Genomic DNA, 15,869 nt, shown 5'->3' on the forward strand with positions numbered 1-15,869 from the left:
CTCTCGCTGTGTCTCTCTCTGTCAAATAAATAAATAAAATCTTAAAAAAAATAATAAAAATAAAATAAAATTCTGGAGCTGTGGAATTCTTTCTTTACCAGTCATTAGACCTCTGGTTGCCTTTGGAGAAAAGCAAGCAATGCCTCAGGTAAGAAATGGTACAATGAACAATGCATAAATACTCTCTTCCCAAACTATCAGGTTTATCTTTGTGATAAACTGTAAATCCACGCCTTTCTTTCCTCTTGAATGTGATTAAAGTCATTTTTATTGCGAGGTGTGTCAGAGAATTCATCTTTGATAGTTAGAGCCAGAGAACACTGCCACATCTATTTGTCTGATTTTAGAAAGTACTTCAGGATAGCCCCCTCAGACTTTATTTCTCACCTCTGGAACCTAACTTGTAGGTCCTGGGAAGATAACAGTGAATTGTAATTTGGGTCCTATGTTTTAACTTCCTCGTGACTTTGAGTATGATCTCAACTAGTAAAATGGCATTGATAATGCCTCCTTCCAGTAAGTAACACATTGTGTTACTTGTAACACATGGCTATAATGTTAACAATAAAACCCCAGGGTGCCTGGGTGGCTCAGTCATTAAGCGTCTGCCTTCGCCTCAGGTCATGATGCCGGGGTCCTGGGATGGAGCCCCGCCTCGGGCTCTCTGCTCAGCGGGAAGCCTGCTTCTCCCTCTCCCACTCCCCCTGCTTGTGTTCCCTCTCTCGCTGTGTCTCTCTCTGTCAAATAAATAAAATCATTTAAAAAGAAATAAATAAATAAAAATAAAACCCCAACTGCATTGTTGGACCTCAGCCCCTCAGAACCACATTACCTGGCAGGTGCATGCAGTGCAGTTATCGTAGAGAAATGAAGATCCATTGTCATAAACGTCACTGCGAAAGAGGCAGCTTCCAAATGGGAGGTCAAACACTTTCCTCTGACCTAGAGGGAAGCAACAGCATGGTGTAAGCAAGACAGAAGCCAGGATGTCCCACTTTGTCATCAATAATTATATCACAGGGCTGTTAAACATTTTCACAAGAGCAGGTAAATATGTTGCACAAAAATAGTCCTGGGTCAGATGTTCCCAGGGAATCCCCTGGAGTCATTAATGTAGAGAGCTTCTGTTATAAAGAGTTTGATTCCACACTGACTCTTGTAAGTTCAACAAATCTTTATTACCATTATAGTGAACCAAGATGACCAGGTCTATGTTGACCTGCCCTCACGGAGCTCACAGTCTACTGGTGAGACAAACCCACAAAAAATGATTTCAACACAACAATACGGTAAGTTGTGGAAAGAAGCCAATATGGGAAATGTAGGGACAGGGAGGACAGAGAAGATTTCTTAGAAGATGTAATGCCTGAGCTGCATTTTAAAGAACAAGTAAAATTATCCAGAAAGAAGGTATTGGCAGGGAAGAGGCAAAAGGAGTAAAGATATCCCAAGAAGAACTAGAATGAGCGAAAAGAAGAACCAGTGATATTGCATCTCGGTTGGAGAAATGGCAAGTCCACGGGTATAAAGGATGGCACTAACTCAAAATGTGCATAAAGGCAGACTCCAACCCACATGCCAAGTGCCCAAGCTTTCATAGGCATCGCACCTCTGTAGAATTAGCTTGGTTTTCCCTGATGTGAAGATCTGATTGGTGACCAAAAGGGCCATAAAAAAGCAAACCCAAATAAAGACTACAATCCAATTTCCTCCTTTCTTTCAGTGTATGAGCATCTACTCCCTGGAGCATATAAAAACATCCCTGACATGTTACTTGAATCAAGGACTGAGTTAAGAAGTCAAAGGTTCACTCCTTAGATTTACATCTATACTCTTTTTTCTTATAAAAAAGATTAAAAGCAATCTCTATTTATCAGGAGGCCCAGTGAAATGCTGAAAATACCTATAGGCACATACTAAATGCTACTCTCAGAATTAGAATTGTTGGAATTACCATCAATAGGAGTCAAGAAAAATTCTATCTTCCTGCTAGAGTCAACTTCAAGGCTAGAATAAGTATACATACAGAATTAAATCATTAGTTTAGTTCTTACTACCAGAAGTAAACTTGCCTCAAAAGATGGCAGTAAGTTATAACCTGGGTCCCACATATGGACCCCCTAGTGACCTTGAGTATTTCTCCAGGCCTCACTTAGGTCACTTGTAAGATGGTACCAATAATACCTCCTCGCGATAATACATGACCCTCACTACCTACAATTCTGATACCAGCGTATACAACCAAAATCCCTTTCATGGTTAGACAATTTAGCTAAATGACTGTATTTTTGCACCTAGCAAGTATTAATAACCCAACTAAGATGGGCATTCTTATGTGTACACCCAGGTCCTGGGTTTCTTGAAGCTTGTGAGAACTTAGAGACTAAATTAGAGGATTACCTGCAAAATACAAAATTCAGCCTTTCTCCAGTTCTTTCTTCTAGGCCCTGAAGCATCAGGAAGCTGTGTGCAGGCCACCCACCCCATTAGAAATCACTTCTGTTGCATCACACCTTGGTTTTAAGATACTCTGATATAAGCAACATCCCTAAGCATATCTTTTTTTCTTTTTTGTATTTACTATAAAAATGATGGTGATGTCATTTTTCACTGCTGTAAACACTGTCCTCTATATTAATCTATCAGAGATGTTTTTCTATCCTTCAAGAATTAAAAATAGTTCTGTTTCAATTCAGCAATTTTTACAAATGTGATAACCTGGTTTGCCTTTTCCCAACTTTTATCTACATGTGTTTCATGTATTTTATAAGTGGCCTTAAATCCTTTTTGGCAAGAGGCAGGATATAAATATATAAATATGGTCAAGCTTCTTTCTCCACCAATCAAAATATATCTTCTTTATGGCTGAGCTCCACATGACCTCCTCAGAAGCCCTTTTACCTCTTAGAATGAGCAGCCCCTTCCTGTGTTCCCACAGCTTGTAGCTTTTACTACATTTATAGTGCTCAGTACTGTGGCATGGCTGAATGAATGAATGGTGAACAAATGGATGGATGGATTGGTGGATTGATGATGCATCAGTAGATCACTGAACAAAAAGACTCCTCAACAAGTTTATCCCCCTGAACAAATGTGAACAATTACCTAGATTATCACCCAATAAAATATAATTTTTACCAGGGGCGCCTGGGTGGCTCAGTGGTTAAGCGCCTGCCTTCGGCTCAGGTCATGATCCCAGGGTCCTGGGATCGAGCCCCGCATCAGGCTCCCTGCTCGGCGGGAAGCCTGCTTCTCCCTCTCCCACTCCCCCTGCTTGTGTTCCCTCTCTCACTGTGTCTCTCTCTGTCAAATAAATAAATAAAATCTTTAAATATATATAATTTTTACCTAAAAACACTGATGTAAAGCTTTTATCACGGAGCCTGGCATTCATTACACACCCCCCCATAAGTGGCAGATAATGAGTATTATCATTATTAGCAGTAGTAAAATTCCAGTATGATCCTAGGCTGTGTCACTCTGAGAGGTGCACTGGGTGTTCAATGTACACAAACCTCTGATGGGTCTCTTCCTTGAAAATGAGAAAGAGAGGAAGAGAATGTTGCAGTGCAAAAGGCAGAGGTATGTCATGTAAATGAATCCTAGTCAAAGGAATATTTAACAGCAAATTGGTGTCCAACCAGCCAAAAGTCTAATTAGTCTAAGATTTCAGGATCTAGAAGGTATCCTAATGTTTACTTTTTTTCCTTTCTGTCTTTTATTGTATGGGTATGTTTCTTTTTACCCCCGAGGAACATAAAATCTTACCTTAATCCCAAAGTCATCATGGCCCAAAATAAGATAAAACATTCAAAAGAGTGGTTCAGAGACTCCATATACAGCCTAATTTAAGCCATTTCCACATTATTCCACTGGGTTTAGGTCAATCAAAAAAGGTCTCATTTGGGAGAATTATGATTTTCAAGTTTCCTAAGACTTGCCATTCCTTTTGTAGTCTGTCTTATGACCACAAGTGGACAAAAAAAATCTGCATTCAATACAACAGCCATTGCTCATATGAGAAGTTTCTGAGCTGATTCAGCACATCCACCGTCCGGGCTTCAAAGCATTAATCAAACCTACTTATCTTCAATGTCAGGCCCCAAATGCCACTTCCTCTGTGATGACTTTCCTGCTTAGATGGAATGCTGTGTCCACCACGACCAAAAGCGTGATGATTTCAACCACAGTGAAGTAGCTAACTCTGTGCCAGGGGTACAAGAAAGCACACATTGGCAACCCAGGAAGCACATATCTCAGTGGAAATGTCTTTAATCAGGCATGTCTAAATAATTCTTCTTTGTTCTTTTAATTATTTCATAGTTACTTAAAAAGTATGTGCGTGTGTGTGTGTGTGTACACATTATTAGATGAAGAGTTGGCAGAAAAATCCCTCAAAGAGGAGAAAACTGCCTTCGTTCAACAAGGTATCTTTATCTGACCACTTGGTTGTAGAAAGACAGACTCAGGCTATCACTGTGATAAGCTGGGAATGAAAAACATCCATCAACAGGGTGTTCTGGAATTGACAAGAGCAAACTGTGACGGAAAGGAAAGAGGAATCAAAAAAATAAAAAATAAAAAGGGGGTGTGAACAATAACTGATAGGAGGCTGGGTCCCAAATAAAAGATAAACAGTGATACTCTCCTAAAGGCAAAATAGTTAAAACCTTTGAAGAACAAAGGGAGTTTAAGGTTTCATTTCATGTTGTTTGCTGTTCTTCTCTAATCACCCTCCTCATGGACTGCAAGCCTTCAGTAAAATCTACTACATGAGCCTTGATTCAACAACACCATAGAATGTGGAAAGACTGGAGAGCGAGTGTCCCTGGAAGTACAAGATGATGTTAAAGGAGGAGGAGAAGGATGAGGAGAAGAAGAAAAAGAAGAAGGAGAAGGAGGGAGGAAGGGAAGGGGGAAGAAGAAGGAGAGCAGCAGAGGCGAAGGAGGAGAAGTTATTATCTGAGAAGGAGGAGGAGAAGGAAGAAAATAAAGAGAGAAACAGCAGGAGCAGAAACACAAAGCCAGTGGTGACTAGGACATGTGTTAACTTCCTCAAGGATCCCTGGAGAGTTGAGTGGGGTTGCTGGGGGATTCTAGTGGGAGATGTTCTATTGTATTCATATGCTGGGCCAAAGTATTTTTATTTGAATCTTAGTCTGACCTCTACTAACTCAGGAGTTTGAAGATCACGTGTAAGAAGCTGGCGTACGGATTATAAACAAGTGCCAAAGGATCTCTTGCTCTAGAGACTCTCCATCACAGGCTGTCTCTTTTCAGTTAGCAACGTGTGTGCCACTCTCCGCATCCCAGGGAGGCTGAGCAGCAGCAGGTTAAAGCACAGTCTTAGGAATCACAGGGACTCACGTTCAGGCATCAGCTCCGTAACTCACTAGCTGTGGCACCTTCTAGGAATCTACTCCCCTCTCCTGCAATAATACTAACCAGAGCACCTACATTACACAGCAGAATGATAAATTTAGCACCTACACAGCATAGCTTCCTGAGAAACTTTAATGAGAAAAAGCATATAGAGTGCTTTGCACGGTGCCTAGGACATAGTAAATGCTCAACAAGAAATGAATAATCCTCCTTTTTTGTTGGCTATTTTTCATCTCTCCTTTCCAAACCTCTTGCTTTTGGTGTTATCCTCTGGCCTGTTTTTGCCTCTAAAAGTAACACTGGCCTATGTTCCTCCATATGTTAACTTCATATGCCTTTAAAATACTAGTCATTTCTACTGATCATCATATGCCCAATGAAAGATAGTTTCTTCCACACTGTTCTCTCAATCAGGAGCTATTATCCCAGGTTGTCTGGTGAACCAGGTTTACAGATACACGGGAAGACAAGAGAGAAGTAACCCCTGTAGATGGGGTGCCTGGGTGGCTCAGTCAGTTAAGCATCTGCTTTCAGCTCAGGTCATGATCTCAGGGTGCTGGGATTGAGCCCCGCATCGGGCTCCCTGCTTCTCCCTTTCCCTCTGCCTGCCCCTCCCCCTGCTTGTGCTCTCTCTCTCTCTCTCTCTGTGCCAAATAAATACATAAAATCTTAAAAAAAAAAAAAAAAAGAAAGAAAGAAAAGAAACCCCTGTAGAGAAATCAGAAAAGAGATGAACTCCTATAATCAGAAGAAGCAGTTATTCCTAATAAGCCATGAACTAGGACAACCTGAGAACCCCAACACAACAACATGAATGAAGACTCTCAGCAGAAACTCCCAAGAATTACATTGTTCTTTGACCTGAAAACAGTCACTCACCCAAACATTTGGGACAGCACTGTCCTGGGGGAGTGTGGCTAAGGTGCTGAGGACAGGAGAGAATGGGACAGACTTCTCTCACGCACTGTGTCCTGCCTCCCTGAAGAAAAGAGAGAGAGAGAGAAAAAAAAGCACATTTAGAAAAGTAAGTGCATATATATCATATAATCAAGATGTCTGGAACAAACCTAGGGCCTTCCCTGTATTAGGTCCCTGGGGCGACTACTCACATCTGTGTAATTTCTCCCAACTCTCCATTTATCTTCCCTGTAGGCCACACGAACTACATCCTCAAAAAGACTGTCCCTGAAGAGATTACAGCATCACTTCTCCCCACCCAACACCACTTTTATTTATCTTTTTCCTTCTCAGGACTAGCCAACCATCTCAGTTTGCCGGAGATTAGAGGCTTTCAGTACTAAACCTGGGAAAGTCTTGGGCAAACCAGGACAAGTTGGCCTCTCTTTCCAACCCCCAAGCAAGCAATCCCCTCTGGATTTTACTGAGAATTCCTCCTCTTTCAGACCCCCATCTTTCTGTAGGTTCTGCAGACATCTTCCTCCAAGAATACTTCCCTTCCTGCCACAGCTTAAAGGTGTTGCTAGCATGACTCAATGAGGCTCGGATTTAAAGAAGTAGCCAGACTGCTGAAAATGGATATGCTGAAAGCCAATATTCGGAAGAACCATTTCACTGAATTCACTCAGCTAACCAAACCTGTTTCTATCATAAGTAGACGGCAAATGATGATTGATATTGGAAGGAATGGCAAAGGCTCAGCTGCCTATGGGAGAAGTTCTAGAGCCTTCAAATTTTTCCCTGCCCCTCATTCTCTGCCCTTTCCTCTTTTCTGACACCCTTTCTTTCCTTCTTTACCTCAGCACGCCCCCACCTCCTCTGGCCCTCAATCTCTCTCCCCTCCCCACAACTCGAAGATGCAGCATGCCTACTCCCCCTCCTCAATGCCTCACCAGAGGCATCTGTTTTTCCAGCCTCAGCAACTTGTAATTGAATCTTCAGAAAGCTGGGGCAGGGGAAAAAAAAAAAAGTGCTTTCCAGTCAATTTACATCCAACACCCTTGTAAGGCTCATGTGAAAACTATCCTGTGCAAAATGAATTTCTACCAAATTTATGAATAATTAAATTTTTTTTAGAAAAATCAGCAGCTTTGGTAAACAGATCACTAGGCAAATGCAATTTCAGTGGATTGGCTTCTCTGGGATTTGAGCTAGAAAGCAAACTAGTAGACCCTCAGGTACCCACTGTCTGAAACCGGTAATTTATATCTCAAGAGGCCTCAGGAAATGAGGAACTCACGCCTCAAAGAAGGGAAAGATTCCCCGAGGCCTTTCCTCACACCTTCTCCAGCACTTTCTGCAATAACACCAGACGTTAGCCGTCTGGGTCATATTCATGCCCATCCCCGCGCACGGCCGCCATCCATTGTTCCTGCTCTCCCTTCCTCGTCTTGCCAGTTTTGTTATTACTGTTTATTTTTGGTTACGAGTGAATGAAAAGGGTAGGGCACATTATGTCTTTTTAAATATTTATTATGTTTAAGCCACTTTCACATTGGATTCTTCCCCAAACCAATAGAGAACATGCAAAAACACCACAAAAAGCTCTTCTGTTGTTTTTACGTTATTTCCAGATCAGCAAGAATCACTAAAAATCTCCTAAGAATCCCTGGCTGTTTTCTGTGATGTTCCTCACTCCACTCTGCATAATCCTCAAGTCGGGCCTTTCACCAGACTTTGGAGGCACATAACCTGAGTCTGGGTCAGACTCTGAGGTCTGCCCTAGCTTATACATAAACCACAAAAGCTAAATCTAGAGGGAGGACATAATGCTTCCCTTAATTTTTATTTGAAAAAATTCATCTGCAAGCAGCTTCCTAAAAGCTTGAAGTCTCAGGCCACATGAGGCTGCCTGTGTGTTGGCTTCTTGTAGGTGCACAGAGAACATATTCTTTTCATCGATATGCTCTGTTCTTGATGGAGCAGCATGTATTTTTCAAGCATATTTTAAAATTAAAACTTTTTAAAAATATTGCATAATTGCCTAGGAGTTAACTTGTCCAATGCTTCAGAAAGCTGGCAAAAGATTATGTGGTCTCCGGTAATTTTCCTTACACTAAGGTCAAAGAGTGGATTTTGCATACATGATACAACTGCAGTTTGTCTTTCCCAAGAGCCCGTTAAAGTAACTTGAACTCCAATCTGGGTTTGCTAGTTTAGTCAAGTTTTATTTTGTTTGGGTTGCAGTGTTGTGGCACAGCCCAAGTCCCGAGGCTGCATCCCAATTAATACCAAAGAAAGTGCCAGCCCTTTTCGGCTCACAACCTGCTTCTGTGATTTCAACTCAGCAGGGAATCTGGTTAAATGATGAGATGTGGCTGAGTTGTAAACTAGGGAAGTTAAAATAGTAGAAGTGAACATTTCTGTTTCTAAAAATGTACTAACTCCTACTGTAACTGCACTAACTCGGGCTCTATCAGATTATCCCAATCTTTCTAACTGGCTTCCCTGCCTCAGCTCTCTTGCACTAACCCATCCTGGACACTGCAATATGTCCAGGACTCCTTTCCAACATCCATCCATCATTTCATTAAGGATCAAATATATGTTTAAGGTCTACATATGCTGAGGAGACAGCAGGGAATATAACATACAAAAATCACTCGCTTTTTTGAGTCTACGTTACCACTGAGTATGTCCCCATGCTAAAGTGGAGGATGACTTACCACTGCATTCGGGATAAAATTCAGGCTCAGTGTCCATTGTAGAAGCAATTATGGGCTCACTAAAATCGGTTTCTTCTTCTCCTGACATAGACCAACACTACATTTCTCAGACTCTCTCTTTCGGTTAGGTCGTATGACTAGGTTCTGACCAAGAGGTGGACGGAAATAAAAAACATGCTTCCAGGCTTGACCCATAAAAATGTCTCATCTCAGTGCTCCACACTCTCACTTTCTGTCTCTACTAGATGAATGGAGGGGATATCAATAACTGTACAAGATGGGAAGAGCCTGCTTCCACTTCCCGGAGTCACCATGTGGAAGTCTATCCACTAAACACTTGCAATGAACTATTAAATGAGCAAGAAATAAATTTCATTGCATTAAAATACTCAGATGCATTAGGTCTTTATTACCACAGTTAGTCTGCTTTGTCAAGATACCCCATAATCTTCTCTCCCATCTCCTTTCCTCACTATACCAACCCGGAGAGGGGGGGTCCAGTGTATCTTCTTTATTATCCCCAGGCACATCTGTGGCCTGCCATCTTCTTTATATGTACCTCTTTCCCTCTCTCCCCCTGTCATTGACCCCTATAAAAATTCTGCTTTGTTCAAGGTCTATTTCAAGCCCCTTCTCACCTGTGAAGCCTTCTAGACCCTTTCATTTCCCAGTGACCCACTCATCTTTCCATATCTTTTTCATTCTCATATGTATTCCTGTATTTTTGACACATACATAGAAGTTTAACGCTGCAAGATGACACTGGTTTTGCCTCCAAGCTAATATCCGTCAGGAGAGTGACAGACTGGATGAAACATCTCAGTAAAAATTTCTTGAATGAAAGAAGAGCCACCACACAGGATGAGCTCTAGAATCTCAATGAATTTCTCAAACCACTTTGAACTACAGGATGCTGATGAGATGGTATAGTTTCAGGGCTGTCTGCATCTGCTTACCTTGTATTTCCTTGGGTTTTGTACATGTTAGGTACTAACTAAATGTTTCTTGGTGCTGGTATACCAAAAAGCAACACTTAACGTCACCTTATAAGCTGGCAGGATTCCTAGGACCCCATGTGTTTTGTTAAATGTTTGAAAATTTCTACATGGTCAAAATACACAAGGATTAATGACTATATTCTCATGTGGTCAACAAGGAAAGGAATGCTAGGAACTTCCATAAGTACTGGCGAGTTATGATTTCCACCGTTTCTCCTTAGTTTGTTCTTTAGAGGTGGTCGTTTGTTCTAACTGCATATCCTAGTGCTTCTCCGAAAGCAGCTGTTTTTAAAAGAAAGACATGAAACTTGTCCCAAGTCTATTTACCGCCCCCTTATTTTTTTGTTTTAGCTGAGTCAGTCAAGAACACAATTGTTTTGAGTCAAAGTTTACCCCAGAGCAGCAGTCTTGCTGCATAATAAAAATCTATCTTCCTGAATATAGTAATGAGTGCAAGATGATAAAACCACAGCCATGTGCATACAGGCTTCTTCCCCCACCCTGAAGACCACCGAGAATTGAGGGCTGGAAACCACACTATAACATGTGACATAGCACTCATCCCTTGACCAGGATGCAGAGCTGGCTCCCCAACAGGAGGCATTTCTAACCAGTTAGAACCAATCAGCTACACTCAGCCACATTGTAGAGGAATTTTTTTTTCCCCCAATGTTCATTCAGTTGTTTGAAGGGAATGGAATTCTCCATTAATTCTAGATGAAGGTGAGAATAGGGGAGAGAAAACCTGGCAGGGCTAGTGTAGGGGAGAAATATATCTTGAGTGCAAAGAGTTTATACGTGCACCATAATTCTTATATTCATAATAGCCAGTGGTGCAAAGCTGACTTGTGAATAGAGTAACCACTCTGAATTGAAATTGGTCAAAAAACATCACAAGAGAGAAAGGATGTCCTTAGCCATCCCTCTCTTTGACCTGCAAATTTATTTTGGTAGTTTCAGAGCATGACAGTTACTTCCAGGGGTAAAGGTCTTGATCTTGGCCAGTGCACAACAGAAAATCAAAGCAAAGATGGCCAGCAGGTGAGAGGTCTGATGGAGGGAGCAGGAGTAGAGTGGACAGTGGGAGACAGGAGAGCCCAAATTGTAGTGGGTGATGAGCCTACTTTAGAGAGAGAAAGCTATTTATAGATATGCATACACATACATGGACACATGTGTACACATATGTACACACACGATATTGACATATATGTACGTAGCACTGTGGTATAATAATATAATGGCTGTGTTTGTGAGAGTTACCCACTAGACCAGGGTCTTTCAAGTTTGGCATTAATAACAGTTGGGGTCAGAGAAGTCTCTGTTTTAGAGGGCCATCCTGTACATTGTAAAATATTTAACAGCATCCCTGGCCTCCATCCACTAGATGCCAGTAGCACCCTTAGTCCCCTGTTGTAAAAAACGGAAATGTTTCCAGACATTGCCTAATGTCCCTAGAGGATGAAATCACTCCCTATTAAAGACCACTGTCCTAAACCAATGTTTTCTCAAGCCACAGCCCAGGAACTTGCACTTTCAATAACTTTCCCAGACAAATTGGATGCTACTGTCCAAGGCACTGCATTTTGCAAAATGCCTCACTGACATGAGCTTCCAGCAACTAGGTTTTGAGGCTTATTTATCTTGTTAGTTCCTCCAGCAACTAGCACACGTCACAGCTTATCACATGTGCTCAAGACATGCATTCTGAATGATGGAGCACATTTCGCATGTGGGGGAGTTCTCTCTGAGCCATGAGCCAGGCCCTACTTCAGGTTGCTGGTGGCTAGAGGCCACTTTACTCAGGCCTGTGAGGGAAGAGAACAGCAGGAGCAGAGGCAGGGGTGGACTTGTGATTGAGGTTGATGGGGTAGAATTCACCAAGGGGTCTGGGCTGAGACCATGGCAGGCTTTACCATCACAATCTTTTCACTCTAAGAATCTGAACATTATGCTACCCATGGGCTTACATTTCCAAGTGATAAAATACAACTCAACTTTGATTCTCTATACACAGAGTCAGGAACACATCAGCAAAGTTTGACCACAATACCTATTCTGTCCCATAAAAATCTTGAGCCATCACCCCTGAGAAGTGCCCCCTGGACTGACAAAAACAAAACCCTTTTGTCCTTCATACCTATTCAAAGAATCATGACCTCTGTCTCGAGAATCAAGCCTAAAACAAATTCCTTTTACATTTCCCATCAATTAATGTCTCTAAGCCCAATTGTATTGTTGTTCATAGTATTGCTTTGGTTTCCTGTTGCTGCCGTAATAAATTATCACTCAGTGGCTTAAAACAATACACACTTAATATCTTACAGTTCTGGAAGTCAGAAGTCTGAAGTCAGTCTGAGCTTCAATCAACATGTCAGCAGGGCTGGGTTCTCTCTGGAGACTCTAGGACAGAATCTGTTTCCTTGCCCTTTTCCAGTTTCCAGAGGCTGCCAGCCCTCCTTGGCTCTCAGCCTCCTTACTTCATCGTCAAAGGCATTAACACACCATCTTCAAAATCTCTCCCTGACTTGGACCCGCCCACCTCTGTTTATAAGGCCTCTTGTGAGAGGGCCCATCCAGATAATCCAGGATAATCTCATATCAAAATCCTTATATTAACCACATCCGCAAAGTCTGTTTTGCCGTGTGAGGCCAGTCGCAGGTTTGGGGGATTAGAACATGGATATCTTAGGGGCCCAGGGGATCCATTATTCTGCCTACTGCAATTATTGTTTAAGAAATGTGCAGTCCCAGACATAATATTTTAGGCCTTAGGTGACCTTGAAACACTAAAATAACCCACTCTATCAGTCATTCCCTCATTGAAAAAGCTAGTTTTTCCCTTTTTTTTTTTTTAATCAGAAAGAAAGAGATAACTAAGAATCTCTGTTTAAATCCTGGTCATGTGGTTGCTGAACTGAGCAAGTTCATGCCCACTTTTTGTTTGTTTTTCCTGTGCTCTTCTCTAGTTCTTTCACTGTACCTTTCAGAAGGTGATCTCCAACCAGACAATCTGAATTTCACATCTCATGTACTCTCTCCTTTATTGTCATAGGCCATTCATATGCCCTAGTGGACAGCTCAACATCTTGGGATGTTTTCCTACTTTAGGAAGTAGGAAAGCTGTTGTGTCGGCCAACAGACCTCTTCGGCGGCAGCACTCCGGCCATGCTGGTGAGCACTACTCCCCTAAACTCAAGCTCCCACCAAGCCGTATGACTTGGCTAGTCACCCTCTGGCCTGCGCTGGCGGGCCCTGGAGGGACTTCGGTGTCCTCTGGTGGCCAGACAGACGACTCCCGCCGAGTTTTACAGCATCCCTCATATTCAAAGACACTTACAGAAGAATGCCTGTCCTGGCACCCCCCTGGGTTTGCATGGCACTGCAGCGAGGCCTCAGCCCACTGGCAGGATGACGGCCAGGTCCCAGCGGCTATGGACACAGTGCTGGGCTTCGAGCGCACCAAGGCGCAGAGCCAGAGGTCAGAATTTTGTAAAAGAAATACCAGATTCTTAAATAAACAGGTGATGCATATATGTTTACTATTGTTCCACTAATGCCATTTTAAAAGGAGGTTTCTGTATTGTGTTTGCCTAAGCCTCCTATTTAAAGGTAAAACTCGTCTATATTCCTCTTTGAGTTCTTGCTTTTAGCGCTGTCTTGTCACTCACCTGAAGGGCAGGTTGCTGTTTCTGTTTTTGCTTTTTTGAGTTTTGCTTTGGAAAAGAAAATTTCGAAATTCTTCTTCCTCCCCAAGCCCCACTTTGGCATGCAGGCTGACACACCAACTGCTGATAAGATTGGGATATGGTTTGAGGCAAATTCCAACTGGTTCTGGGTTTCCACAAATATTTCATGGCATTCTTTGTCTATTTTAGAAGCAGGAAGATAAGACCACCCTATGGGACCACGCCCAGAAGAGACCTCCGGACAAATGCCCTGGGAACTGAGGGGTGGGGGAAAAAGCCCCAAGAGTCAGAACAGATTAGACAGCCCTGGTTTGTTTGGTGTCTGCGAGCAGGTGCTGAGGGATGGCTGGAAACCTAAGTGATCCGCCCTGAGGAATGTGATACCCCTTTCCAGGGTTCACTGGGCGGAGAGGCAGGGTCTTACCGATAAGGCCCTGAGAATCTGGCCCTGCTATGCTGGAGAGCATGGGTGTCCCCCCTCTCTCAAACAATCGATACATAAGCAAAGAAATTCACAAGAGAACAGCCTCCTAATATTTCAGATTCCCAGAGACCTTACAGACCACCCTGGTTAGGATGCCTCTCAAAATGCGGCCACCCCCAAAAAAAAGCAAAAGAAAAAAAATGAGCCCTTTTCCTTTTCTTGCCATTTTTTATCAAAGTTCAACCTTTCATCATCATGTAAGTAGTCAAAGCTGTTACAAGCCTACTGCTGACACATCAAACGTTTTATCTACAGTCTGGCCCACTTCCAGGGAGATGAAAAGAACAATCATTCAGAACTCACACCTCCCATGAGTTATGAGCCATTCCTGAAAGGAAGGAAATAACACCACTGTGGAGGAGAAAGGGCATTTTTCATATTCCTTAGGTTGTCTCCACCACAGCAAAGCTGGAGATGCACTGAGGAAGAGGCCCCATGAAGGCCTTTGATGGGGGGCAAGGCTCTACAAATACTGATCCCCAAAGACAGAAACCCAAGCATCACCGATGAACTGTTTCTCTGAAACCTTTCAGTTGACTTTTAAGTTTGGCTACCAAAAATAATTGATGTACACTACCTGCTTTGCCCATTGTTTTATTTTGTTTCCATGGTGTTCCATTTGCATTTATCACTTGCCCCAAATTAGGCTGAGATTCAATGGGGGGCAGAAGCCATGTGAATATTTCCTTTATCCTCCACAAGGGCCTCAGTCCTCCTAGCCCCACAGCGAAGCCGCAGTAACATCAGAAGTGCTTGGTTTTCACTTAAAACCTACTTGCTGGGTTGTCAGGCAGAGCTGAAAGTCAGTCACAGGTGTCTGTGTTCCAGTGAGGTTTCCTGAGGCACAAAATTATCTGTTGTTTTCAAATGAATTAGTCCTAAGTAAGATGTATCTGGATCCCCGCAATGTATTGACAAAATTATACTTTACAAGTTCTTGGAATATTTCCTAAATCTGGTACGCTTAAACACACTACTGAAAAATAAGATTATATTTTCACTTCATTTTAACTTCTGAATAGCAGTTGGCTAGTCACAGCATTTTGGCTTTTGTTTGCCCATTCAACAAACATTTGAATTTCTACATGTTAGACCCGGTGGGCTTTAAATGAAAAATTTCAAAATCTTCATTCAATATAAATTACCCTTACACAGTTCTCTATTTTGTATCGAGTGACAATTTCCTAAAATTTTAACAAAATCTTAAATGTTGTAAGTAAAATATGAAGGAGTCCTATAAACACCCTGACCTCATTCAAGGGACCCTGTGCAGGGAGACTAGAGATTTCTGGCACCGTTCATTCAAACTAGTGGTGCCCCTGGGTATTGGTCTTGTCAACCAATTCAAAGTTTGTGTTCTGAGACAAACAGGCTGCAACCCAATCTTGGCAAGCTCTTAGGATGATCCTAATCTAGGCCAAAGACGATCAAAGGAAAAGAAGTGTACAGGCTGTTGGAAACAGCTGCGGAGGGGGTGGGGGGGGGTCCCACTTTGAGCCAAAGCTAGCATTCAGACATGTCTGGGCAAGTCCAGTGAAAGGGAGAGGTTCACCTGCGTAGCTTCTCATAAGAAAAAAAATCCATCACCAGGGAGGAAGAGATGCAGCACAACACAACCACCAGTCCCTGAGCCTAATTACAGAAGGAAGGCTTTAGTGCAAACAGGACTTGGCATCTGTCACTCGAGTCACCC

The 15,869-nt window shown here is 42.5% G+C and overlaps 1 protein-coding gene across 5 annotated transcripts in view; it reads right to left on the bottom strand.

Moving 5' to 3' along the window:
- BMPER (BMP binding endothelial regulator) overlaps positions 1 to 15,869 on the bottom strand; it is a 249,704-nt gene that overhangs the window by 114,384 nt on the left and 119,451 nt on the right. For all 5 annotated transcript variants that reach the window (XM_045864437.3, XM_045864436.3, XM_064575064.1 and 2 more), the window contains 2 exons: positions 6,262 to 6,361; positions 833 to 942 (listed from right to left, as the gene is read on the bottom strand). In XM_045864437.3, the coding sequence (XP_045720393.1) occupies positions 833 to 942; positions 6,262 to 6,361 (210 nt within the window). The remainder of the gene's footprint in view (positions 1 to 832; positions 943 to 6,261; positions 6,362 to 15,869) is intronic.

This window comes from Mirounga angustirostris, unplaced genomic scaffold (genome assembly GCF_029215605.1).
Source record: "Mirounga angustirostris isolate CCGP_5_RB_7025 unplaced genomic scaffold, mMirAng1.0.hap1 SCAF_12, whole genome shotgun sequence".
Taxonomy (NCBI): domain Eukaryota; kingdom Metazoa; phylum Chordata; class Mammalia; order Carnivora; family Phocidae; genus Mirounga; species Mirounga angustirostris.